Genomic DNA, 26,550 nt, shown 5'->3' with positions numbered 1-26,550 from the left:
AAAAGCACACACACACAGATGCATACACACATGCACATTCCATACAGATGGACATGCAACGTGACTCTGGCAAACACCCACTCCCAACTCACACAATACACACACGCACATGCATTCACATACTAATGTGCACACTCACAGCACGGCCACCTACATGTTGGCCATGTGCATTCTCATGAAAGGAGGAAGGGTCATGGCAAAGGAAGCCTGCAAAGCCGGCATAGAAAAGTTTCATGGTCTAAGGGAGGTTGGTTAGGCGTCGAGGGCTCTAGAAAGCAGGTTTGCTGCAGATCACCATACACCCCCAGCAGGACGAAACTGGGGTCTGTTGCAGGATTGGTCCAAGTGGACTCATGACTCTGAAGCAATGCTGAAGCATAGCAAGGTTCAATATTTAATGTTGAAGGCTGCATTTCTTTGGTTGAATGAAGAGGTGTCTCTGTTCTTCCAGAGGCACCATGGAAGAAAAGATGTGAGGGGCAGGCCCAGGGGAGCAGCCGGGATGGCGTTCCCGCCTCTCCTGCACCATTCTTCCTTGTTAAGACCGAGAAACACACACGAATGCTATTGACCAGCCTGACCAAGGACAAACAATGTAAAACACTGTATTTTCCTCTGGATGGTCTGAATCTACAGTACACACACAGCATGGTGGGTTCTGCACACGTCAGCTACGCAAGCAGATAAAGAAGTCTGGTAGTGAAAGGGGCTGAAACAGCCTGGTGGTCCCTGGCTACCCACCTGGAGGATGGGTGCAGAATGCTGCTTTAAGGGACATCATCACAGAGGAGCTTGTAAATGTCAGATCTGCCTGCCAGTCTCCTTACTCAGATACTGAGTGTCTGCCTCTAGATGGCACTGCCCACCACAGGCTGCAGAATGTGCTGCCTCCAATGCCCTGTTCGTTATCGGCAAGACTATGCTCTGTGAAGCAAGTCACAGAGACTCATTCACATAGGCCAAGGAACCCAGTGCTCAGGGCTATGAATGCACTAATTATTTGTGGGTGCATATGAACACCAATATGTCTATATGTGGGCATTACAGTATGTATGCATGTGTGGTGGTGTGCAGGCATGTGCACATGCATGTATGTGGTGAGCAGATGTGTGGATGCACATGTCTGTGGTGTGCATGGTGTAACTGTAAATATGTATAAGCATGTGTGTTTACCATATGAGGTGTACATCCATGTGTATGAATATGTAGTGTGTATGGTGTGTGTGTGTGTGTGTAGGTGTATGCATATGAACCACCAATTGGGAAGAGAAAGAGGACAGGTGGACAGCCTCATAGGTTGGCATCTCTGGACACAAGGGCTCTCACCTCTGTGAGGACCTCCCCTAGGGCAAGACATTTGCTTGTACAAAAGGCTCATTGTTGACATCTATTCTTTGAGGTGGGGCTTTGTACCCAAATGTTCATGAAAACAACAAAAAAAGGAAAAGAAGCTTCCATCTGTGATGACCATCACACCCCAGTTAGCCCCTCCTTGTGGGACAGAGAACTTGATTACTACATGCTCACATTGGAACAGAATCCAGTCTGACAGTGGCTGACTTTCAAAGCCAGGTCTCCATCGAAAAGTGTTTGGGCATCTTTTCAGAAGCATTGGCTCAGAGAGACTCTGAAGACCACAGCCACTGGCTGCTTCCTCTTCCCACAGCTCCACAGCAGGCCCATTCTTAGCACCCAAGACGACCCTAGGCTATCAGGCCCGGGCCATGTCCCATATGGGTGCAGGTGGTGAGCAGGCAATGGTGCCAGGTGGTCCCCAGTGAAGATGCAGGTGTGAGGTAACACAAGGACAGCAGGGGACAGGAAACTGCCCAGTGTGAGCATAAAACCTAACACACATATACCAAAGGCAGGAACCCCAGCTGGAGTCTTTGCGGAGGTCCCCCAGCTTCCCTCCCAGCAGCAAGGGAAGGTGCGATAAACAGAAAGCAGGTGACAAGCTTGGGGAGAGTTACCTCCAGCCTTGGAACCAGTGGAGGTGTCTGTGACCCGGTGTTCTCCTGATGGGTCTTTCACAATAAAAGAGAGCATGGTTGAGGGCCGTGAACCACTTCTAAACCACTTGGTCATTTGATGACCCTCCCAGCCCATTAACTTCACACAGCAGAGTGCCACTCTCTGCTCTGATGAAGCTCCTCCAAGGGACATATGGTGGCACTGGTGAGGGAGTTGCGTTCCCAACCTGGCTACACTGTAGTTTCGTTTTTCCAGGGTCCTGTTCGGATGTTCCCTGTCCCATCAGTGCCAAATGGCAGGCCTTCTCGCACATCACCCTGGAGCAGCCCATTCTGGCTGGGACCCCCAAAAGGCAGGGACTGTGTCCTTCGTAACATCTCCAAGTGGGCAGGGCCTGGGGACAGCCGTGGAGGACAGCCGTAGAGCCCGGGGCTCGTGTCTCCACCCTCAGGCTGGCTGACCATGGGGAAGGGATCGACCTGGGCACAGCAGGCCAATGTATGCACCCCCACTGGGCCCTCAAGAGAGCTGGGAGGGCTGTCTGTGCGCGAGCTGTGGGGGCTGCCATCCAGGCTGGAGGGGATGTGGTAGGCATACTCCCTCTCAGCCGCGGCTGCCTGGTGCCGGCTGAAGTAGTGGGGCTTAGTTCTGCCCTTGAGGCACCTGTGCAGATGAGGGTCGTGCAGGTGGTGATCGTGGGGGAAGGGGTCCTCCTCAGCCATGTGCATGTGGGCCTCCTCCTCCATTAGTTGCTCACAGTGCATCTTGGCGCAGCAAGGGGTGGCAGGGGACAGACAGCTGACATGGCCCTGGGCAGCCTGCAGGTTGGTCATCTTGCAGTGGCTGGCTGGTGGATGGCCAAAGCCTCTGAGTTTTCCAGGGCATGGTGAGTCCTGCAGGCAGGCTGTATGCCCCAGTGCATCCCCATTGGCATCGAGCGTCGGGTGGGCACTGGGCTTGGTGGCGGAGGTATCTCCCCGAGAGGGGCAGCATGACCACCAGCACTGCCACACATCCTCCCGCTTGGCGCAGTGGTGGATAAGTACAAAGAGTCCCAGCGTCACACAGAAGGCGCCATACAGACAGCTGAAGATCATGTCCAGGAAGTGGCCCTGAGACACGGCCAGGGCCCCAAACGTCCATGTGGCTGTGAACAGGAACAATGTGAAGGCGGCAGCACGCAGCTGGGCCTTGAAGGAATGCTCGTTCTGCAGCTGTGAGGCAGCCAGGGCGTCACAGGTGGGTGGTGTGCCCGGACGCATCCCATGGCGATGGCTGCTCTCTGGCACTGCCAGCCGCTGCTGCTCCTCAGTGCGCTCTTTGAGCTCATACCTGCGCTCTGGGTGACGCCGCAGTTGCACATAGGTGCAGAGGAAGTATACACAGGTGACCAGGGCAATGAAGGCAGCTGGCCCATAGAATGCACCCAAGCTGGGTTCCCAGGCCATCCAGCAGCTGCAGGGAGAAGCAGGTAAGTGTGGGTATGTGGTTGGAGTACTTGCGGGGGAGCCCGCCCATCAGGACTGAATGGGGTTTCCTACAAGGGAGTATTTAATTGTGATAAGGAAACAGATGGTACCAGAGACTGGTCAGCCATGAGCTTTGGGTTAATGGGGACAGAACTGCAGTCTAGATGAGTGTTTGGAGCCAGCTGGTTGTTTAACTCTGTGTGCTAGCTCTCAGGAGACGGATGCGGGTGAGATAGAGGCAGGTGGTGGATGGGGCAAGGAGGTCCACTGCGGGAGGTAGGAAATTGTCCTGGGTGAGGAGGAAGTGGGCGGAGGCAGGTTCTGATGGGCAGGGCATGGGGCTCACTATGGCTTGAGTGAGGGCTGGACATGCCGGGGTCTTGAGGAGATACTGAGAATGATGAGGGTCCCACCAGGGCTTTGGGCACCTGTGGGGGGTGGGGCTAGGTCTGTCTCTGCTCCAGGGGTATGCCATGCTTGGCTGACCTTCTGTTATCTAGTGCCAGACAATAAAAAAAAAAAAAAAAAAAAAAAAAAAAAAAAAAAAAAAAAGTTGGGCCTTCGGGGTCTAAGGAAATAGAGTCAGTGGGAAGCTGAGGGTATTGGGAGAAGGGCTTCTGCTCACACAGAGGTCGGGGAGACACAACAGAGTGGTCCTCTGGGGCCCAAGGTGGTGAGTTCACCTCAAGGGCTTGCCTTACCACAGGTACTTTGGAGGACAGTCATAACAAAGGTTGATTATGACAAATGTCTGTGGGGCACCTTCCCTGCCCTCCCCAGGCCTGGGCACAAAGTCAGCGAATTCCTGAAGTGTCTGGGATGACCCCAGGAGGAGCTGGGCAGTGTCCCCAACTTTTCACCGGCTCACAGGTAGCAAGTACTCACTATGCTATGTCTTCATCCTCGGTCCCATAATTTCTGATGTTTGTGGCAGCTGTGACCCCACAGATGATAAAAGGGACCCCTCCGCTGATGAGGTAGAACCTGCCAGAGATCAGAAGGCTGACTTGCCAGGAATAGCCCAGATCCTCCTAGAGAAATGAGGCCGTCCTCCCCCTTCCCTGATGCAAAAAGGAGGTGGCTGGATTCCATGGCCATGCCACCCTTTAGTATAGACAAACACATGTCCAGTGGGGGAGCCTGCTCTCCTCCTGCTTGCTTCTGGCTGGCAGGGGCTCACAGTGAATCTTCAGACTCAGTGGGACCTCGTGGAACCCGGGCTGGGCACAGGGTAGCTATGAAGAGGTACAGGCAGTGCATCCATAGGGCAAGGAGGTTCTGGAGGGTGTTGAGTGGGGCATCCTTATCCCAAAGTGTCATCTTGAGTGGTGGCCCAGTTGGATTCCCTTCAGACCTGTCTTTAGCCAGAGCCCAGCTCATACCCCTTCCCTTCCTGTTTGCAGTGCTCAGCGATCAGTGAGCCAGTGTATTGTTAGACCTAGTTTTAGGGTGAGGAGCCTGGCTCACCTAGCCCTCTGTAGCAGTTGGGAGAGATGCTCACCTTGGAGCTATCCCTGGAGGGACAGCTGATCACCCTGGTAGGAGTAGGCTGTGGCATGGGCCGACCTCCCCTCCATGGACCTCAGTTGATAGCTAGCTTCACTGGGGGTGATTCAGTGTGCAGCCCACTGGATAGCTCCTATTTGAGTCCAACCCCATTGAGCACGTGTGTCCTAGGCTTAGCCTGTGTACACACTGATTCTGATGTACTGCACGTGACCGATAGCTTCCCACTGTGATGAGCCATGGTGGGGCCACCTCAAGGACAGCTCAGAGGATTTCCATGGGAAAGTGGCTGCCATTACAGACGCCTTGAGTGGACAGTGTGGCACAAGTTTGAGGCCAGCCTGGGCTGCCTAGCAGGTAAGCTCCAGGCAAGCTAGTGCTAGCGGCGATCCCTTATCTGAAAACAAAGAAAATGAAGCAGGTGCAGCAAAGATGCCCTTTCATAAAAGAATAACAACAGTTTATGTACTTGGGTGAACGACACTTGAAGGAAGGTCACATGACCTCCCTCAGGGTAGCGGGATGCCGCACTGAAGGAAGCTGGTCCCCAGGAAAGAAGAATACAAGGAATGCTAAGATTAGAGTAACTAGGGGCTGGAGAGATGGCTCAGTGGTTAAGAGCATGGGCTGCTTTTCCAGAGGTCCTGAGTTCAATACCATCAACCACGTGGTGGCTCACAACCATCTATAGTGGGATCTGCTGCCCTCTTCTGGTGTGCAGATATACATGGAGATAGAGCACTCATACCAAGGGGGGAAAAAGATTAGGGTAACTTCTTCAAAATACAGATGAGTATTAAAACAGAGAAGTTTGACATTTTGTGAATTCATGAATAACACGGGGTGGGGGTGGGGGTGATACATGTGGCATTTGTGCCATAAAAGATGAGGTGGAGCGGTCTTGAGTTCCAAGACATCTCCGGATGTTTTATGTGACGTCGTACAACTTTATTTTACATGGATTGTGAATAGATTGGTCATGTTAATCTCTGGGGAGGCTGTAAGACACTAAGAGAAAGAAGCTAATTAATATATTAAGTTTGAAATAAAAATATCATAACAACACAAAAGCAGGAAGAAAAGGAGGAATGAAAGAAGAGAAACCACATGGAAACAGTATCACAAAAGAGGCAGAAAAGAGAAAAAAAAACGGAGACAGTCCAAACAAGTGAAAAATGAGTTACATGTTAACAGTCTCAATATTCTCCTTCACGGCAGAGGTTGCCAGACTAGAGAAAAAAGAAAGACCCGGTGGGGGCTAGCATTGAGTAGAAGAGATGGGGGTGGGGCTGAAAGTGGGCCTATGGGGGGAGTCAGCCTCTTCCTGTAAGCCAGCAGTTCTCAACCTGTGGGTCATGACCCATTTGGGACCGAATGACCCTTTCACAGGGGTTGTGTATCAGATATTTACATTATTATTCTTAACAGTAGCAAAATTACGGTTATGAAGTAGCAACAAAAGTGAGTTTATGGCTGGTGGGGGTGGGGTGGGGTGGGGGAGTCACCACAACATGAGGGAGTGTAGTAAAGGGTCGTGGCATTAGGAAGGTTGAGAACCACTGCTGTAAGCCAAGGAAGGCTGCCGGGCCGGGCCAGCAGCAGAAGGGAAAACAGGCTGGGGCAAGACAGAAGTAACTCAGGCTCGGGTAAGACATGACATTTGCATCTGCCAGGGAGGCAGCCCAACTACCAAGCAGAGACCAAAGGAGGTTCAAAATACCAGAACAAATGTTGTCAGGCATAGAGAGAAGCAGCAGTTCCCAAATTATAGTGGGCATTAAAGTTCCCCCTCTCAGCAAGAGATAAACAACTAACCAAAAACCAGCGAGGAGTTTAGAGGCAATGGGCACAGTTTCTGAAGAAGTTGACCTCAAGGCTCCTTGTAACACATCTCACCCTACAGCGTCACCAGTGTACTCCAGCTCCAGTGATGGTAGCTTGTTCACCATGACATCAGTGACATTTACACATTATTCTCCAGAATGTGTGGCTTGTTCACCCAAATGAGAGTAGCACCCACACATCTTCATTCAGTTCATGTGGCCCACGCACCATGGCAACCATAACATTCATGCATCTTGTTCCAGTGTGTGTTTTCACCATGTTAACCATGACATCTTCACATTCTCTTCTGCTGTGTGTGACCTGTCACCCATGGTATCTCTGCATCCTCCTCCAGAGCCTGTGGCATGTTCACCACAAAAACTGGCGTCTACAGTAAGCACCCACTTTCCTCCACTGTGTATGTACTGATCACCATGACAACAGTAGCATCCCGTTCTGTTGTATGTGGTCTATTCACCATGTTAACAATGGCATTCATATTCCCTCCTTCACTGTATATGTGGCCTGTTCACCATGGCAACCGTGGTATCTATACATCCCTCTCCACTGTGTGTGGCTTGTTCACCATGACAACATTGGTGCCCTATAGGCACTCTTTCAGTGCATATGGCATGTTCACCATGACAACAATGACATTTTTCAGTGTGTTTGGGCTTTTCACTAGGTATATGCCGTGAAAGACTCAAACATTCAGAAGATTTGAGATCTTGCAAAGCATATTCTAGAACCACAAATAATTTAGATGAAAAATTGATATCATTATTATAACCAAGATACCACAAACACTGTGGACTTAACGATACACTTATAAATCATTCATGGAACAGGGAAGAAATCATAAAGGATCGGGAAGCACCTTAAACAATACTAAAGAAAATATGACATACAGAAATTTCTTGGCTACAGATACAGCAGGGCTGAACGGTAAATTTATAGTTTCTAATCTTCCATTAGAAAGAAGAGAAAGATCTGAAATTTAGTGATCTAAAATTCTACCCCAACAAGGTAGAAAAACAAAAGCTCATGGTAGACCCAAGGTCGTCACATGATGAAGATGGCAAAGACCAGAGAAAAATGTTGGAAACTTGCCCTCCACAGCAAAAATCAGTGAAGCTACAAACTTAGACTAAGCAAAGAGAGAAGAAGGGCTGATGAGATGTTCAGTGCACAAAGGACCTTGCCTTGAAAACTCAAGTTTGATCCTAGAACTTGAATAAAGGTGGACAGAGAGAACCAATTCCTCTAAGTTATCCTCTGACCTCCACGCACATGCCATGGCTTGTCTGCCCCCACCCCCCACATCGTGGACACACAATAATGATAATAAAGTAATTAAAAAGATTGTTTGAGAAGATTCATTCTCAATCTTAAGAAACAGTTATTGTTATGCACCCTGTAGACACACTGCAAGAATTAAGGGGTAGGCCTGGTGGTGGTGGTGCATGCCTTTAATCCCAGCACTCGGGAGGCAGAGGCAGGCAGATCTCTGTGAGTTCGAGGCCAGCCTGGACTACAGAGTGAGTTCCAGGAAAGGCGCAAAGCTACACAGAGAAACCCTGTCTTGAAAAACCAAAAAAAAAAAAAAAAAAAAAAAAAAAGGGGGGGGGGCGTGTATAAACCAAAAACATTAGAAAATCTTGCTGGAATTGATACTGGAAGGCAAATGGAAAATCAATTCTCTCTAATAGAGTGTCACTGGGTATATCATCCACATTCCAGGCAGGCCCCTTGCCCAAGAATATACTGTTGGACAATACAAAACTCTGTTCCTCTTCTTTCTTTCTTTTTTTTGGTAGACTTTTTGTTTGATTTTGTTTTGGCATTTTTCCAGTCTTACTGTTTTTTTTTTCATTGATTGTTTTGATTTTCATTGTGTGTGTGTGTGTGTGTGTGTGTGTGTGTGTGTGTGTGTGTGTGTTTCTGAGAAAGACACAGAGAGAGAACACAAAGTTGGATATGTAAGGAGGTGGAGAGAGAATCTGAGAGAAGTTGGGGAGGGGAAAATTGTCATCAAAATATATTTCACAGAAAAAGAAAAGAAAATCTTGCTGGGTCCGATGGCACATACCTCCTCTGGGAGGCAGAGACAGGAGGAGCTCTGAAAGTTCAAGGTTAGCCTAGACTATATAGCAAGACTTTGTCTCAAGAAACCAAAATACAGCCCCCCTCAACCAACCAACCAACCATCCATCCACCCACCCACCCACCCACCCACCCACCCACTCAACCAACCAACCAACCAACCAACTAACCATCCAACCAACCATCCAACCAACCAACTAAACAACTAAAACAAAATAAAACAAAACAAAACAAAACAAAACAAACTTTACTGTGCTCTGTCTAATAAACAACAACAACAACAACAACAACAACAACAACAACAACCAGGTTTTAACATCTGTACAAGCGGGCTTGCTGGTAGAGTATTATACAAACTTGTTCAGATGGCAAAGGGGGGAGGTGGCCAGGGAAATGTTGCTCAGATTTGAGGCCAGTGGGACCTGATGTCAAAACCAGACACAGACATTGAAGAAGTCAGTTATTCGGACCTGTAGTACTTTGTAAGTACTCTGTAGTAATGTATAAGTAAATGAGTGTTAGCACTTTATAGAAGTAAGACTGATCTCACAACTCTGGACTGATTTGTTATTCATTCATAGTTGCAAAGTAGTTCAACATATCAGCAGTATGGAGATCACAGTGAGACCATTAACTGGATTCAGGAAAAGCATCTAGTGGAAATAGCATGTATTCATTCCCAAACTCAGCCAACCATCAAAAGAAGGCAGTTTTCCACTTTCTATAAAAGTTACCTGGGAAACACTTGCATCAGATGAGGATGAAGAGACATGTTTCTATTTGTCGATGATGAGATGGGCTGCATGAGAAATTCTGCAAGATCTGTGGGACATGTGTGTACATTTAAGAAGGTGCAGGATTTACACACAGACACACATTTTTATATTTGAGTGAAAACAGGGGACCACTGGCAAATAAAATAAAGATGTCATTAAATGGCATGAACACATCCCAGTCACAGCCCTAGAAGGTTTTCTTCTTGTAAAAGTTGAAAAATTGAAGTTGGGCGGTGGTGGCACACGCATTTAATCCCAGCACTCAGGAGGCAGAAGCAGGCGGATCTCTGTGAGTTTGAGGCCAGCCTGGTCTACAGAGTGAGTTCCAGGACAGCCAGGGCTATACAGAGAAACTCTGTCTTGAAAAACAAAAAACCAAAAGAAAAAAGTTGAAAAATTGATTCTAGAATTATTTGGGTGTGTAAGTGATTAGATTATTCAGATCCATTTGAAGGACCTAGAAGAATCCCTGGTACACCCAGATTCCTGACATGACAGATTTGTGTATCTGTCCTCACATGAATCCAAAACATTCTGTGTCAACCAGGTCTGATTCAAGAGGCTGCACACTGCAATGGGCTTCTTTCTTTCTTTCTTTCTTTCTTTCTTTCTTTCTTTCTTTCTTTCTTTCTTTCTTTCTTTCTTTCTTTCTTTCTTTCTTTCTTTCTTTCCTTCCTTCCTTCCTTCCTTCCTTCCTTTCTTTCTTTCTTTTCTTTCTTTTCTCTCTCTCTCTCTCTCTCTCTCTCTCTCTCTCTCTTTCTCTCTCTCTCTCTCTCTCTCTCTCTCTCTCTCTCTCTCTCTCTCTCTTCTTTGTGTGCTCTGATGGTAGAATACACATTAGGCAAATGTTCTACCACAGAGCCACACTCCAGCCCAGCCCTGAGTGGTCTTATTCACCCTAGGCACTAAGCTAGGCAGAGTCAATGTGTGATGAAAAAGTACCCCTCACAGAGGTGCCTAGGGCCAGACATGAGAACACTTTTGGGACTTAGCTGTGAAAGTTGTCAAACCCAAAGCAAAATGAATAAAAACAAGTGAGTAGATAAATCATAGAGTGGCAGGTGATTAAGAAGGGCTCACACATGTGCCTGGCGTAGACAGCTACCACAGCAGATTGCTAGAAGCACAGCTTGCACAGAGGCCACTCCATCTTCAGGAGGACACACTCCTGTGGGGATGTCCCCAGAGGCTCCTCAGCCTCAGGCAGCAACACCCTGTGGATTGATGGCTGAAGGCCTTTTATTAATACTCCATGGACATCACCCCTTTCCTTCCCTTGGTTGCCTCCTCCTTGAATACACTCTGGTTTACCATGATATGCATAGCTTCCCATAAAGTTACTCTTCACAGCATAGGCTCTGATGGCTAAGTAGGTGGATGGTCAAGTTCTCTGCCTGCATCTGCTGCAGCTCACTGAGCATGTTTAAGCATAAGTGAGTTCCACACAGTGGGGAAGCCCTGCAAGCAGACACTGCCGAACAGTTTTGTTGTATATGCGAGGTCTGCAGCATACTTAGAAAAGCACAAAAATAAAGCAGATGATGGAAGGACAGGTGTGTGCATGTGTGTGTGTGTGTGGGGGGGCTGGATGGCCAGGTGGGTATCGCTAGACCATGGAAGGATGATGGAATGGATGGATGGAGGAGGATGGACTGCAGAGAGAGGATGGAGGGAATGGCCTCAGGAGGGGGATCAGATAGTGCAGGGTGGAACAGTGCAGGCCTGGTGGGGGGACAGTGGGGGCAACTGACGTTCAGCTTCGTACATATGCGAAGGCTCACAAATCGCTGGGACGAGGTGGAAGAAGGCCACTGTCCTAGCAGGAAATGCCTCCGCAGTGGACTTCTCTGGAGGATATGGAGCACACCTGTCATAGTTAGCTTCAGCTGTCAACCTACCGCAAACCTAGAGTCATCCGGGAAGAGGAAGAGGAAACTTCAGCTGAAGAATTGCTTTGATCAGATTGGCCTGTGGTCATGTCTTTGAAGCTTTTTTCTTTTGGTTTATTGAGACAGGGTTTCTCTGTGTAGCCTTGGCTGTCCTGGAACTAGCTCTGTAGACCAGGCTGGTCTCTAACTCACAGAACTCCTTCTGCCTCTGCCTCCTGAGTGCTGGGATTAAATGTGCACACCACCACCGCTGCCCAGACGGAGGCATTTTCTTAATGCTAATTGATGTTGGAGGGCTCAGACCATGGTGTGCAATGTCATGTCTAGGCAGGTGGGCCTGAGTAGCTGAGCGAGACAGATTGAGCGATCCAGGAAGCAGCGTTCCTCCTCTGTGTTTTCTGCTTCATTTCTGGCCCCCAGGTGTCCATTTTAGCTTCTCTGGATGTAAGCCAAATAAACCCTTTCCTCCCCCACACTGTTTTTGGTCAATGTTTGTTTGTTTGTTTGTTTGTTTTGTTTGTTTGTTTGGAACTCGCTTTGTGGACCAGGCTAGCCTCGAACTCAGAGATCCACTTGCCTCTGCCTCCTGAGTGCTGGGATTAAAGGTGTGCACCAGCATAAGCCAGCTTTGGTCAGGTTTTTATCACAGCCACAAAAATGCAAGCCGGAATACCACTAGACAGCAGGAGCCTCATTCTCACAGGGACTCATTTGAAGTGGTGATATTCAGTGCTGGGACCATGGGACAGCTACATGGGGCTAGGTGGGAATCTGCTCTGGAGTATGAACTGCAGCAGGTGGGCTGTGATTTGAACCTACCCTATCTCCTGAACCCATCAAAATCCCTTCTGGTTTTAGAGTTTATGGAACTCACCAGAGTCCATCAGAGTTTTGTGGTCCTGGCAGCCAGAAGGCGCATCTAGAAAGACCCATTTCCTTTCAGCCACTAGTTCAGGCTAGACTCAGTTCCACAGACTCATTCTGGGTTGGGGACCCCATCTGGCTCTGACTCTGGCCTTTTCTCCCTTCTCATGGGGTTCTTCCCCTCCCAGGCCCCTGGTGTACCCACCAGACCTTGTTTGAACTCTATAATCCGGAAGAGTTGCCCCTAGACACAGGCAACTAACCATGTTGTCACACTTGGTGACAGCTTGGCTTCCTGGCCAGCAACACTTAAAGCTGCAGGTGTTCTAGCTTCCTGTGGCTCCCAGGGAGGCGGTGAGACCAGTGGGACATAGGAGTTTCCTCCTCTCTGTATGCCTTTGCCCCTGACTTGCACAGGGCAGGCTTAGCCCTGTGCTAAGAACAGCCAATCTCTTCTCACAAAGGCCCTTCTCTTCTTGGGAAGAAGTGCATGTGTGGAGGTGGGGAGTGGGAAGGGGGTGGGAGGGTAGGGGAGTGTCACTTGATCAGAAAGTATCATGGTTTTTCTTAGGAAACAAGAAATCCCAAACACTGTAAGGTAGTGTTTTCAGCCTAATGACAAGGACCTCAGAGGCCACTGAGCCACATGCCTAAGAATCCTGTAGCCCCTCAAGACTTAGCCCCTGACCCTTTTGAAATCTTCTACCAGCACTTGTCCGGGCTGTTCCCCAGCTGCCGTGCCTCATCCATGACAAGCCACCTCTACAGTCTTCCTGTATCCCCCAGAGAATCTGCCCCGACACATCACTGTTCTGTATATGGAGGCGGAGACCGACCTCACTGACCCCTTATTGCTAGACAGTGCCTCCATGCACGGGCTGCTAATGGGTGGGTCTTGAGTCTGTTGTCACAGGACTTCGGGTTTCTTGGTCAAATTAGTCATCTGTGGAGACTTGCTCCTGGGACTCTGCAGGGTGTGGGGCTATGAGGGCCTTCTCTGTGGCTAAATGAGGACCTGCCCCAAACTAGAACATCAGGGCTAGGGAAAATGGTTTCCCAGGAAGCAGCCTCATTTGTATGATGCTGTCATGGAGTAAGTCTGGCCACCAGCTGAATGAAGAGCCAGAGAAAGGCCGAAAGTTGGGGAGTTGTTCTGGCTTGTTGTGAAGGGAAATACACAAGAACCTCCAGACTGTGACTTCAGAAGGCCAAGGGGCAGATAACCAACATGTGGGACTCTAGCATGTAGGAGTCATCATGCTGGGTAGTGGCTCATATTAGTTAGTGGACAACTTGCTGATAGAAGAACAAACACCCTTGTTCCTAACAGCAGTAGGAAAACTCATGAGTGAGCTGTGCTTGGAGAGCCACTCAAAACAGGTTCTGTTCAGAGCGTGCTGCTGGGCACTGGAGGCCCGACAGTGCCTGGCTCTAGCCAGCGGACATGACGTCATGCACAGGGACTCTCTGCTCTTTCTATGATTCCGAAAGCCCTGGTTCTGAATATGGACACCCGAGAGCCCATTTAGAATAGAAAGGCAGTCACATTCCCCATGATGTCTACAGGTTCCAGCCTCAAGGTACCCTTGATGTGGCAGACTCCTGGCAGCAATGTGACAAGAATGATAGATTTGCTCTATTCTGAGGCAAACCTATGGTTTCCTTTACAGATACAGGACCCAGAGGAGCCAGAGAGAAGTAGTGCTCCGGAGTCCCAATCATTACTTGGAGATCGGAGACTCTGCTGTGATTCCCATTAGGGAATCACTCAGTACTGCCCACTACTGCCTCTACAGTGTCTGTAGATCTTATCCTGGGAAACTGGTTCTTCCAGTGTCACCTTGATCTCCTCAGAGGGGAGACATTACTCACAGCTGGTGGCTGGGAAGGTTGTTCCTTCCATGAAGAGTTCCAGCTCCAAGCCCTCACACACCACAGCCATGTTCAGGAGTCTTTTCTTCCTTCCTGGCTTGCCTGCACTATTCAGATTTTGTCAGCAGAGGGAGTGAGAGGCCACTGCAGGTGCCCTTTGGCCAGGCCGTGGCTTTTTTTTGCTGCATTTGCATCTATCACCAGGGTGGATGCTGGACTACTGTGGAGCCCTCCCTCATTCAGCGTTAGCTGTCTGGACCACGGACCTTTGCATCCATGCCTGACTTGTCTCTCCCTGGTTACCCACCTGTCCTGACTGCCAGCAGAGCTCATGAGTGGTAGGTGGTGGTCATAGTCTCTTCACCGGGGCCCGATTCCTGGCTTGCTATGAAGATGTATTCTCTTCTGGAACCTTCTCTTGTGCCATCCTAGCACCACTTTTTGATATGTGGAGTTTCCTGCTGCAGGGAGGCTTCTGTCTTCTGAGTGTTTCCGTCCTGGCCAACAGGGCCCCTGATGACTCTGGACTTCTTTTGCATCATTAGCCCACCTGACACAGGGCAGGTGCAGCTTGAATCATCTAACGTGGGGGGCCAAGCCCTTTCCTTTCCTAGTGACAGCTTCCAGAATGGAAGGAGGAAGCTGAGTCTCAATGAAGCACTAATCAGACCCCAGTTTGTCAAAGGAAGAGGGAGAGAGCCTCAGAAGGCTACCCTCTAGACATAGCAGTTCAGGGTCACAGAGAGAGGGAGCCTCATGGATAGGGAGGTGGGACCAGGAAGCTGGAGAGTGTGGGAGGCAGTGGGGTTGGACCAACCACAGCATCATACAAATCCGTCTCGCACACTGAGACCGAATGGTGAGCCATGTTGTGGATAGTTACATAACGGACCCTAAAGAACAGCGTGCAGGAGAAAACCATGATAAAAAATAAAATAGTGAAATGATCCCAGGGCTTCCAGCTCAGGTTTAGGCACACCAGTGTATGTAAACCTGGCTGGCAAACCACAGACAATGTGGCATTCTAAAATCAGGCTGGAGGGAGTCGGGGCTAGACAGGCATGGAGGCTCCTCCTGGCTGCAGGCCGCTCATCCCTGCTCGTTCATCTCTGTAAGTGCTCCCTCACATGCTTGGGAGAAAAAGAGAAAGAAGGGAAAGAACGTAGCCGGTGATGTGTCGGAGCTCCCAAAGGAGGCTTTGCTGGGTAGCTGAGCCTGTCCTCCTATGCTGTGATCCTCTGTCTTTTGTGGGTCCATTCGGTGGCACTTTTGTCAACTTGATACAAGCTGGGTCATTTTGGAAGAGGGAACCTCAGCTGAGAGAGTGGCTGGCCTGTGGGCAAGCCTGCAGTACATTTTCTTGACTGATGATTGATGGGGTGGGGGCTGCTCACTATGGGCAATACCACCCCTGGCTTTAAGAAAGTCCTGGGTGCTATAAGAAAGCAAGCTGAACAAGTCATGAGGAAAAATCCAGTCAGCAGCACTCCTCCGGGGCCTCTGCATCAGCTCCTGCCTCCAGGTTCCATGTGTTGAGTTCCTGCCCTGACTTCCCCAGGGATGGGCTACACGCTGTAAGCCGAAACCCTGTCCTCCCCAAGTTGCTTTTGGTCACGGTGTTTTGCCACAGCAATAGAAACCATAACTAAGACATTCTGTGTCCCTGCCTTTCCAGTCACCTTGCTGCCAATTGGAAATGGTGGACCTGTTGGAATAAATTTATTACTGGAATCCTGAGAAACTATGGAAGAGGGCTCAGACTCGGCCACAATCTTAGCACACTCTGTATTCAACACGAGTCTACCATTTACAGGAATGGCATTTGTACAGTACACAGTGCACACTTGGCATGTATACATCATACAAATACAGGCTTACATGTATGTATATAAATAATCTATAAATATATATATGTATATATATATGTATAGAGAGATCTGTTTATGCATGGGTACCCATGGTGCATCCAACACACCAATGCTGATGGAGGGAGGTGCTTTAGACAAGGAGAGGACAGATGGAGACAAAGACATGGAGATCAAATGTAGAGTGAGACCAGACGCCACCTGCAAATGGCACTGTGACATCTTCTTTTTCAGAAAAGCAACTGTGTAACGAGACCTACCAAAACACTCAGACACCATTCCCTAGGACTTCCTAGAATTGGGTTCCTATACCCTGGGCTATGGGATCATTTTTGCATGATGAGAACTTATATCATTGAGTCAAGTCTGCTGTAGTATGTATTTCCCATGTGTGGACTCAAGGATTGCTCCGCAATATGGGTACCTGCTATGGCTTCACCTGTCCGCCAAGGTTCTGGAATCCTCTGTGTCCCCACAGGGATGTGGAGTAGGATCTTGCAGAGTTGGTGAGTGGGATCTTGGAAGCACCAGATACTTCTCTCTGGTCTTCCCGCTCATTTTCAGACAATGAGAGGAGGTCGATACTGTGTGGCCCTTGGACTATCTGGGTAAGGAGACATAATATGACCAGAGTCTGTGGAGGTGAGAATGTGGGGCACAAGGTCCTGAAAGCCTGACTACGGCTGTGTACAAGCTTCCATGCCTCTCTCACCTCAGTTTCCTCATTTGGGAATCTGGGCCAGGAAAGGAACTCTAAAGCCTTTTTGGCCTGGCACCCAAGGGCCTGTGGGGAGAGGCAGCAGAGGAATGTTTTATTGGGTGCTCATAGCCCCATAGCACGCTCTAGAGGATGCTACCTTTGTAAGAGGTTCCCTAGCTCTGCATCTTGGCCTCCTGTCAGGTTCTCAGGGTACCCTTCAGTCTTTAGAGTAGTAGACAACCCAAGGAGGAGGTTTAACCATGCCCCTGTCTCCTGCCTGGCATCTGTCTGCCTGCATGAGACCACAGCTCACTGCAGCACAGTCCTCCTCCTGTGTGAGGTCCAAGTGCAGGAGAAGTAGGTGGATTCGCCCTGTTGGCCATTTCCAGGGTCCCGGATTCTGTGTGCAGATCAGGCCCGGCTGGTGCTTAGAGACGAGAACGTCAGAGACCCATGGTAGGTTTCAGAATTTGCTACTGTTGCCCAAGAAGGGGTTACTGGATGAAGGTCCCAGGGAACCATTCTACTAGCATGTCTGTCCTTGGGGCTTCAGCAGAGTTCTCCTCATTGTGTGGGAGGAAACAAATGGTCATTTCCCAAAGCTGGCTCCTGAAATTGACTACAATCTTCTTGTGGCTGTGAGAGTTTCCTTCCAAACAGAAATACCACTGGTGGGCCTATCATAATGGGTGCTACTGAGGGAGATGCCACCAGAAGGAGCAGAAGAGACCGGACAGTTGGGATGTAATCACATATAGCTAACTGGGAACTAACCCCTGAGCATCTACAAACCACCCCAAGACATGCTATGGGCCTCAGAAGTGGCTTCCCTCAGGCTGATGGAGGGTAGAAAAAAATGTGGCAAGATGTGTCCACAGAGATCTCTCTAAATGAGGGCAGAGCATCAGGGTTGGGTGAGAGGTACCTGAGGTGGGCAGCAGGCCTGGTCTCAGCCACAGTCCCCCTACGGTGACAGGTGTAACCTGACACAGCAGCTGCGTGTCAGGACTATGATCACTGTTCTGTCCTGTGCTAGTCAGATCACTAGTTAAACAAGGATGTGAACAGGGTAGTGGGTTGACTAAGGTTCCAAGACTTTAGGAACCTAGCAAGTCCCGTGGAGCTCTGACATAAAGTCTTAAATGTGACTTTCCAGAAGTGGGGGGCTTACTGTACCCCTACTTGGTGTAGGAAGGCACAGCCCAGGGGACAGTGTCCACACTTGTTTGTTTGCATATTTCTCACCTAGTCGCTTCCAACTTCACTCTTTTCACCATATATTTAGAGATAGATGATTGCAGCAGCTCTCTAGGGGAGCGAAGCCCTGTGTTGTCGTGTAGATGGAGATGGGGAGGGCTGCCAGTCTTCACTGGAGGACATACTCCCTGTGCAAGAGACATTAGCCTCCTGATGTTCTCTGAGGGTAGCTCTGGCAGCCAGCGCTTAGCTGGAGCCTGGCTCCTAATGTGGGCTACTCAGGGCCATTCCGTGCCCAGCACTGAGTTTGCAGAACCAGCCTCCCAAGGCTGTTTATGGAATAACATCGTGTGTGCCAAGCAGCACACTGCCAGGCAGTGTGCTTCCTAAGGATCAGGGGCCTCAAGGCTACGTTCAGACACTAGACCCAGAAAGAACTTTGAGTGAAACACTGAGCCAGCTTTCCTAGATGGAGACACAACATGTTTCACTGATGGAGGAAGGAGTGGGCCATGGACCCCAGGAAAATCTAGGAGACGATTACTAGCTATTTTCTCTGAACTTAAACATTTCCTACTGGAGGTTGGAGGAAGGGTCCTAAGACTCAGGAAGCAAACAAAATTTGCAAGGCTCAGGAAGTTCCTGAAACTTACAAGATTCACAGACTATATAAACTGTAACAATTGCCGGGAACACTCCAAATGGGCTGAGCTGACTTCCGATTGTTCAGGGAGCTCTAGAGATAGCCCCTCTCTCTTCTGAGTCCTTACTTATTCTTGGATGGGCTTTGGTGACATTCTTGCCTTTGAGTCACCCATGCTCCTGTAAGTAACCTCTCATCTATGATTCTCCAAGTGACCACAGTAAGCTTGCTGATTCATTAGGCTAGGCCACAGTGGAATTGCTTCTTTGATCTGTTGGTGTCCTATCTATGATGAAGGGACCTTTGTTAATATCCTCCCTGGAAAAGTTGCACAACAGACACCTGCTCCTGGTTCTCATTGACCCCATTTAATGGGTCTTAGGCACAAAGGTCCTTTGTCCTTCTGTGAAGAAGTACCATTTCATAATGGTGGCTGCTTTGGAGTCGAGTTCTGGCTTGCTTTTGGTGACACGTGACTGTAGGGCTCTGAAAACTCACAAGGATGAGTGACCCTGCTGGTCATTCATACCTCACAAGGATAATTTACACATAACATTCCTTCAAAGTACCCCACTCAGACTGGAGGGGATTCACTCCAGGAGAAGTCAACAAATGACACTAGACTCTGATGAGTGACCACTCAAAGTATCAATAGTTATGAGTAGGACTTGATGCCAGACTCTGATAAATGAAGAGGGAAGAGATAGTCCTTGTCTGATCCTGTGTGGATGATGAGAAAGGGGGGGGTCCTACTCCCATGTGGAATGGAGGGGTTGGTGTTGCTCCCATGGGTGCTGGGTACAGGGTAATGTACTCTTCCTATATGAGGGGTGTGCGTGTGCGTGTGCGTGTGCGTGTGCGTGTGTGTGTGTGTGTGTGTGTGTGTGTGTGTGTGGTGTGCAAGAGTGAGAGTGAGAGAGATCCTGGCCCTCTGTGGACACTAAACAGAGGTCCTGGTCCTTGAGGGTGCTGGGGGAAATCCTGATCCAATGTGGACACTAGAGAGAGGTCCTAGTCCCTTGTGTACATTGGGTGGAGAAAGATCTTGGTCCTATCTGGAACCGAAGACTATAAGTCCCGATTTTATATGGGTACAGCAGGGTGGAGATATTGGCCCTCTGTGAACACTGTGAGGAGGAGTCCTAGTCCTATGTGGAGGCTGGAGAAGAGATCCTGGTCCAATGTGAACATAGGGAGAAGTCCTGATCCCATGTGGATAGTGTGTGTGTGTGTGTGTGTGTGTGTGTGTGTGTGTGTGTGTGTATGTACACTGGAGGGGAGAGCTTGTTTCCATTTGGATTCAGAGGGGCAGGTCATAGTGGCATGGAAATATGAGGGGGGTGAAACTGGTCCTATGTGAATACTGAGGAGGGTCTGGGTCAACATAGACATATGGGAAGATTTTGGTCTCATGTAAATATTGTGTGTGAGTTTTTGTTTCCACATAGACATCAATAGGGGAAAGGTCTTGGATACCTTTGGAAGATGTGGACACCGGAAGATGGATTTCTGGTCTCATACAGACATTGTGGGGAGTCTTAGCTCCACAAGGAGAGAATTCCAAGTAGATTGTGGCAAAGACCTGTGCCTGAAATCACATTTGAGCTATATGATAGCTTCCCAGAGGAGGCCTCATTAGGTAGTGACCTCTGTGTGTACATGTGTGTGGGAGTTACACTGATGCATGCCAGTCAGGGTGGTTGGCTGTGGATCTGGCCACAATGCTGTGAGCTAGAGCTCAGGATATCCATTGCGAACTGTGGCTATAGTGTTTGGCTATGCTGGGTTTCTCCACATCAGCAGAGGCCCTACATGTGCCTGGGGGTGCCGGCACAGCGTCTCTCAGGAGTTGGTGGACTATGTCCAGTCCTGCTATCCCTCTCAACCAGGCAGCTCAGCTTTTCCCCAGGCTTCCTTCTCCCAGCAAACTTCTCTTCAGCATGTGCCCTATTCTGCCCATGCGCTAGGCCTGTTCAAAGTCACCCTTCCTTCAATGGCAAAGCCAGACTGTGCTTGTCAGAGACCCCTGGTTCCCTAGCTGAGGTCCTAAGACTCTCTTTGCCAAGACTTTCTGCTCCTGGGCTTCCCTAACATTTCTCTTGGTTACTTGTGGTTTCTTAACCCACAGAGGCTTGTGATAGGACTAAGGAAGGGATGTGATCCCCACTAAATCCACCGTTGTGTTTGGGCCAGAGACCCCCATCAGAGCTCTGGGCCCACTGCATGATGTCTGGATGACTTCTGATCAGGGTCCTCAACACCAGGTAATTTCTAGAGGCTGTAGCTCTCCCACTGAGCACATGACAACACAGCTCCTCTCTCCACTCTCCCCTTCCCACTCCAACAGAGCCAGAAGAGGCTAGTCCAGGCACAGCCTAGACTTCCCCGGGAGGGAAGATGAGCAGTCACCTACTCTCAGCCCAGTCTTGCCCCTACCCTGGCTGCAGAGCCATTGGGCACACGTAGAATTTTCTAAACATGATAAAGGAATGAGACTCGTCTGTTGGTTGTAGCAAAGATCTCTTCACAGAGTCTGAGCAGCTAAAATCTCACCACCTCCCGTGACCAAGCCAGGACTTTCTTCATTCCAATCATCACTAAAACAAAAATCTCCACAAGTTTCCAGATAGTTTCCTCCTGTTTTCTAATATCTAACGATCCGTGAAAACAAAACCCTTAAGTAACCAAAGACCAAGGAAGAAATCCTAGGGAAACACAGAAACTATTTTGAGTTGAATGAAAAATCACACACTATGCCTTGGGGGCCCCCGGCAACGCCACACACAAGAAAACTTACAGCTGTGAAACAGTCATTTTAATGAAAGATTAATCCCCCAGTTTCTCATGGTTAGGAACTAGGAAGAAGGGCAAAACAAACCTATTCACACAGAAGAAAGGACAGCGCAGAGATGACAGAACAGGAAAAAAAAATAGAGATCACGGATACACCATTAGAACGCTCAACACACTTAGCGGATGTGTGCTACACTAAGCGGAGGGAGAAGGCCAACGCTGGCTTGGAGTCATGGCCAGAGCGGTCAGCCAGACAGGAGAACAGGAAGGACTCTGACTGGCATGGGGGGAGCAGCTTTGTTGCTAGGCACCCATGATGCAATCATTACATGCACACAACTCCTAGGAATTAACCAGAAAAACCTTTGATAAGAGAATTCATCAAAGCTACAGGAAACAAGATCCACACACAAAACCAGTTGTATTTCTATAGGCAAGCATGGGCTGATTAGAAATGAAAATTAAGAAAGTCTCAATTTGGGCTGGAGAGATGGCTCAGAGGTTAAGAGCACTGACTGCTTTTCCAGAGGTCCTGAGTTCAATTCCCAGCAACCACATGGTGGCTCACAACAATCTGTAATGAGATCTGGTGCCCTCTTCTGTATACATAATAAATAAATGAATAAATAAATAAATAAATCTTTTAAAAAAAAAAAGAAAGAAAGTCTCAATTTATAGTTACTTTTTAAAAAAAAAATTCTTATTTTTACCCTGCCCTCCCTGCTGGCTTGGAATGCACTATATATCTGAAGCTGGTTTTGAACTTTTTTTTTGATAACCCCCCTGCTTTAGGCACCTGAGTTCTGGAAATACAGGCACGAGCCAGAACATCTAGCTATAGTAATGTTTCAAGGGAAAAATATACTTAGGAAAAAAGGTGAACAAGGAGGCCCAAGACTGCGGTGTTGCGAGCTCTAGGGGGTTCTGGGGGAAATTAAAGATTTCCATACATGGAAAGGAGGCTGTGTCTGTAGAATTGAGACGCTAGTCCTGTGAAAACGACAATGCTTCCTTACATGGTCTGCAGGCCACATCATTCCTCACTGCAGGCTGAACTGAAAAGACCTGACAGACCGCCCAAGGCCAGCGCTCTTTATCTTTGGCCCAGGGCTATAAGCTGGTGTGAGTGCCTGACCTGTCCCTTCATGGGTTTTGGCCTTTGATGACTTGTCTCTGGGACATAAACTCCATGTCTGAGCATTCGCTTGCCTGGCCCCAGCCAGGATCCTGTTGGTAGCAGGGCTGGTTATGCCTTCTTCAAGACACCCCACTGTTGAGGAAGAGACCTGAGTTGCTGTTTCTCCATATATCCAGGGGCCATTCTCTGAGAGCTTGGCTGGTCATGGGTTTCTCAGGGTGTCCCTTAATGTGTGTGTGTGTGTGTGTGTGTGTGTGTGTGTGTGTGTGTGTGTGCGCGCGCACGTTCTTGTGGTCACACGCATATCTAGAGAGAGAGAGGGGAGACGAGACCAGGTGAATCACTAGCTAAAGTCACAGAATCCCCGCTGAGAGTCTAGCCTTTTTTGTTGTCATGGAAACTACCAACCTCAGTCATGACTGAGGAGCAAATAGTTGGTTTCAACCTTGGCAATGAGGCCCACTCAGCTGCTCTGTTCTGGGTCTCTGTGGATCCCCTCTCTCCTTGAAACAGCACTAACACACATGTGGAGGCTCCAGGGAGTCAGCACCCTCTGTCCTCATGGTGTCGTCCAATGACACAGTCTGCATCCTATCCGGCACTCAGACAGAGGGTCTCAGGCTTGCACAGCACATTGCCTAAGTCCTATAATCTTCTGTGGCTGGAGTTCACTACAACATTTCCCTAAGGCGGGTGTGTCTCCACCGAACCGGGCAGGGAGTATATTTAGAACACGGATATGGCAATGCTGTCTTAGGGACGGGAAAGTTGCTGGAAATGTGGAAAGTTCCAACAGTGTGTCCTAGGCTCTTCCAGAAGCCCGTCAGGCAGCTCTCTTAGTACCTCTTCTTGGAAACCTGCAGGCAAGGCTGGCCACATGGGCCTTTGCACACAGGAAACAGAGCTCACTGGCTGTACCCATGGGATCTGACTGTTTTGCCTGTGGTGGCCAGTAAGAAGGGGTACAGGTATTCTGTCCAGAGAGTAGTTAAGCAGGTCATGCATCTGGTGGGCACTTTGGGGGTTCTTCTTTTCTGGGACTGTAAAGTTCTCAAGACTCTAGAACTAATTTCAGTGTATGCTGATAAGCACTTAGGAGTTTGGGGACCAGAGCAGGATGCAAATCCAGGGAGATGCCCATTGTGGAGTCCCAGGAAGAGACACCTGAGTGAGATATTGGATCAAGGAAGGCATGTTAGAGGCTTCTGGTCCAGAGATGAAGGGTGTACCAGCCAGTGTTCTCTAGAGTAACAACCAATAGGATCTATACATATATATGCATATATATATGTGTATATATATATATATATATATATATATGATAACAATATTCGTTAGATTGGCTCATACAGTAGAGGCTGGGTAGTCCAACAATGGCTGTCTGTATGATGGAGAGGCAGAAGATCCCTAACTGCTTAGTTAAGAGGCTGGAAGCCTTAGAAAGAGAGAGAGACCAGCGATGCCTCCATCTGGGGCTGGAAACCTGGAAGCTCCCTGGAGAGTTGCTGGTATGATTACATTCAAAGGCTGAAGAAGATGGAGTCTGGTGTCCATGGGCCATGGCAGCCAAAATAGATGTGCTCTCTCAGGAAGCATGAGGCTTGCACATGCTGGCTGGGGTCCTCCTTTTCTCATGGCACTCCATTTGGGCCCCAGTCTAATTGGATGCTGCCGCCCACATACAAGGTGGGCCTTTCCTCTTTACTGCATCTCATACCAGTCTTCTCTGGAAATGTCCTCACACAATACCCAGATGTACTTCTCTGGTCCCAGGCATCTCTCAATTCAGTAAAGTTAACAATCCAGATTGAGTATCAGAGGGCTCATCATGGGGTCTGAGATGAAAGGCTCCCTCCTTCCTTCTCCTTAGCCCCTGGCCTCTCCGAAAAGGGCCAGGTGCAGCAATTCCCTTACCAGCCCCAGGCTGGATCAGAAGTTAGCAGAGGGAAGCAGGACTTTAGTGGAGAATGAAACAGACACCCCTCCTAATCCCTGAACCTGCACCTCCAAATGACATTAACCTGTAGAGTGTGACCCTGTGGAAAGCATGCATATGCATGTATACATGGACAGAATGTATCAACAGGGGCTATGTACCTGTGGATAGGTGTTCCCATGTGTATACAGAGGGCACATACCTACATACGTATATACAGGGTGTGCACTTAGAGGTAGTTATGTATACCAAGCCCATAGCTAGCCATGGGGGCAGGGACTGGAGAAGACAGGAAGGGTCAGACATGCCAGTGACCAAGGGCTGCTAGGTTCCTAGCACCATGGTCCACCTAATACATCAGGTCCTGGTAGGCCAAGAAGGATACTTGTGGAACCTCAGTGGTCTACAGAACAGGTAAGGCCTGCTTCATGTAGGGTGGCATTTATGCCCAGGGCCTCCAGGCAGACTACTCTGAATCTGGCTTTTGTTGACTGGAGTGTTGGGGGTTTGGTGTTAAGCAAGTGACAAAACCTTGGGGCTCTTATTGTTAACGTCTGTCTGCTATGGTTATAGGCATGTTCTTGTCTAGCTTTCGATTGCTCCACAGCACAGCTGTTTTCTAGGGGAAGTGAGAGGGCTCCTGCCATTTCCTAGATGGGCTAGTCCTGTGGCTTCTCTGTCTCAACCCTGGAAAGAGGGAAATAACCATCCTGGCGTCTTTGTCTTTGAGGGCTATTTCCATGGCCCCAGCATATGCATGGTTCCAAGTCTGCTGAGAATTCTCTCCAAGGAGAGAGGGTAGTGGACATCCACAGGGTCCCAACAGGTCAGTGCACAGTGACTATGAAATTAGTACTAGAATGTGCAAAGATTTTCTACTAGCTAAAAGCAGATACATTAGTGTCACTGAGACCAGGAAGTAAACCAAAGCCACAAATGCCCAGTCACCATGTATGGTCACCCCAGGGGCATGGAGGGGCCTTCTACCAGTAACTGGGCAGCCCAATGTCCCATGCAGTGTCCCATGAGACACAAGTCCTCAGACCAGCCAAGCTCCAGACAGAGATACCATGGGCAGTGCCCTGCCCTTCAAGTTGCCCCAGGCCTACCTACCTTGGGTCTTTGTCCCTATATTAGCCTCACCACCATGGCCGAACCCATCTTACCTCAGGACTTTGCTCTACTATCCCATGTTACCCCTGGTCCCCATGTTTGGCACAGTGCCGCCCAATTCCTGCCCCCAGACCCTCCCCCCCCACTTACTGTGCCACCTCCTAGCTCTGTCCAGCCCTCAGGTCACTTATGCAGGCCAGATCATCTCCAGCCCGGAGTCTGGTGGGGAAGGTTTACAGGACACATAACAGGTATGTCCAGGGTCATGGGTTCCTTGGGCTCAGGTGGTGGAGGGGCCCATGAATATTCTTGGATACCTGAGCAAGGGCTGCTTGGGGTACGGTGGCTGGTCTGCACCTGGGCATGGCAGGGCCTTCTTGGTCACCTGTTTGTAGATGTTCCTGGCAGTCACTCCGATCCACAGCATGGTAGAAAGCGTAGAATAGTGCAGTGCAATGCCCACCTGGGAGGGGAGAATGTCAGCCAGCCACCTCCTGCAGCCACCTGCCCCAGCACAGCACAGCAGACTCCTTGTGTGCAGCCCAGACTTCCTGTGCTGTGAGTGTACTGAACCCTGGCAGCTACTCTGCAACTATTGAGGGATGATTAAAAAAAAAATGAGACCACCAGGAGGACAGGTAGGGCATGTGTCAGGGCCAGCCAAGGCTTTGAAACTGTTCAGCTGTTGGCTGTGCAGGAGAACCTGTGGGAAGCTTGTGGTTTTGCATACTGGTCCCCGCTCTGCAGGATGTCTGTGCCATCCTTATGTATGGGTCCTGGTAGGCACACCTACTTGTGAACTCTGGCCCCACTCTGGGGCCCCCAAGTGGAAGGCAGGCACAGTTGCACAGCAGGCCTCTCAACATGTACTCACTGTGGCATTGAATT

At 49.2% G+C, this 26,550-nt stretch overlaps 1 protein-coding gene across 2 annotated transcripts in view; it reads right to left on the bottom strand.

The window, feature by feature from the left end:
• Positions 1–585: 585 nt before the first annotated feature.
• Adgra1 (adhesion G protein-coupled receptor A1) overlaps positions 586–26,550 on the bottom strand; it is a 43,736-nt gene continuing 17,771 nt past the window's right edge. For both annotated transcript variants that reach the window (XM_016006124.3, XM_076554694.1), the window contains exons 5-7: positions 25,980–26,125; positions 4,329–4,427; positions 586–3,429 (exon numbers count right to left, since the gene is read on the bottom strand). In XM_016006124.3, coding sequence (XP_015861610.2) covers positions 2,205–3,429; positions 4,329–4,427; positions 25,980–26,125 — 1,470 coding nt within the window. In that variant the 3' untranslated portion in view covers positions 586–2,204. The remainder of the gene's footprint in view (positions 3,430–4,328; positions 4,428–25,979; positions 26,126–26,550) is intronic.

Source organism: Peromyscus maniculatus, chromosome 1 (assembly GCF_049852395.1).
Source record: "Peromyscus maniculatus bairdii isolate BWxNUB_F1_BW_parent chromosome 1, HU_Pman_BW_mat_3.1, whole genome shotgun sequence".
In the NCBI taxonomy this organism is placed as follows: Eukaryota; Metazoa; Chordata; class Mammalia; order Rodentia; family Cricetidae; genus Peromyscus; species Peromyscus maniculatus.
The sequence above is the reverse complement of the archived record's forward strand: the minus strand, read 5'-3'. Positions and strand labels throughout refer to the sequence as shown.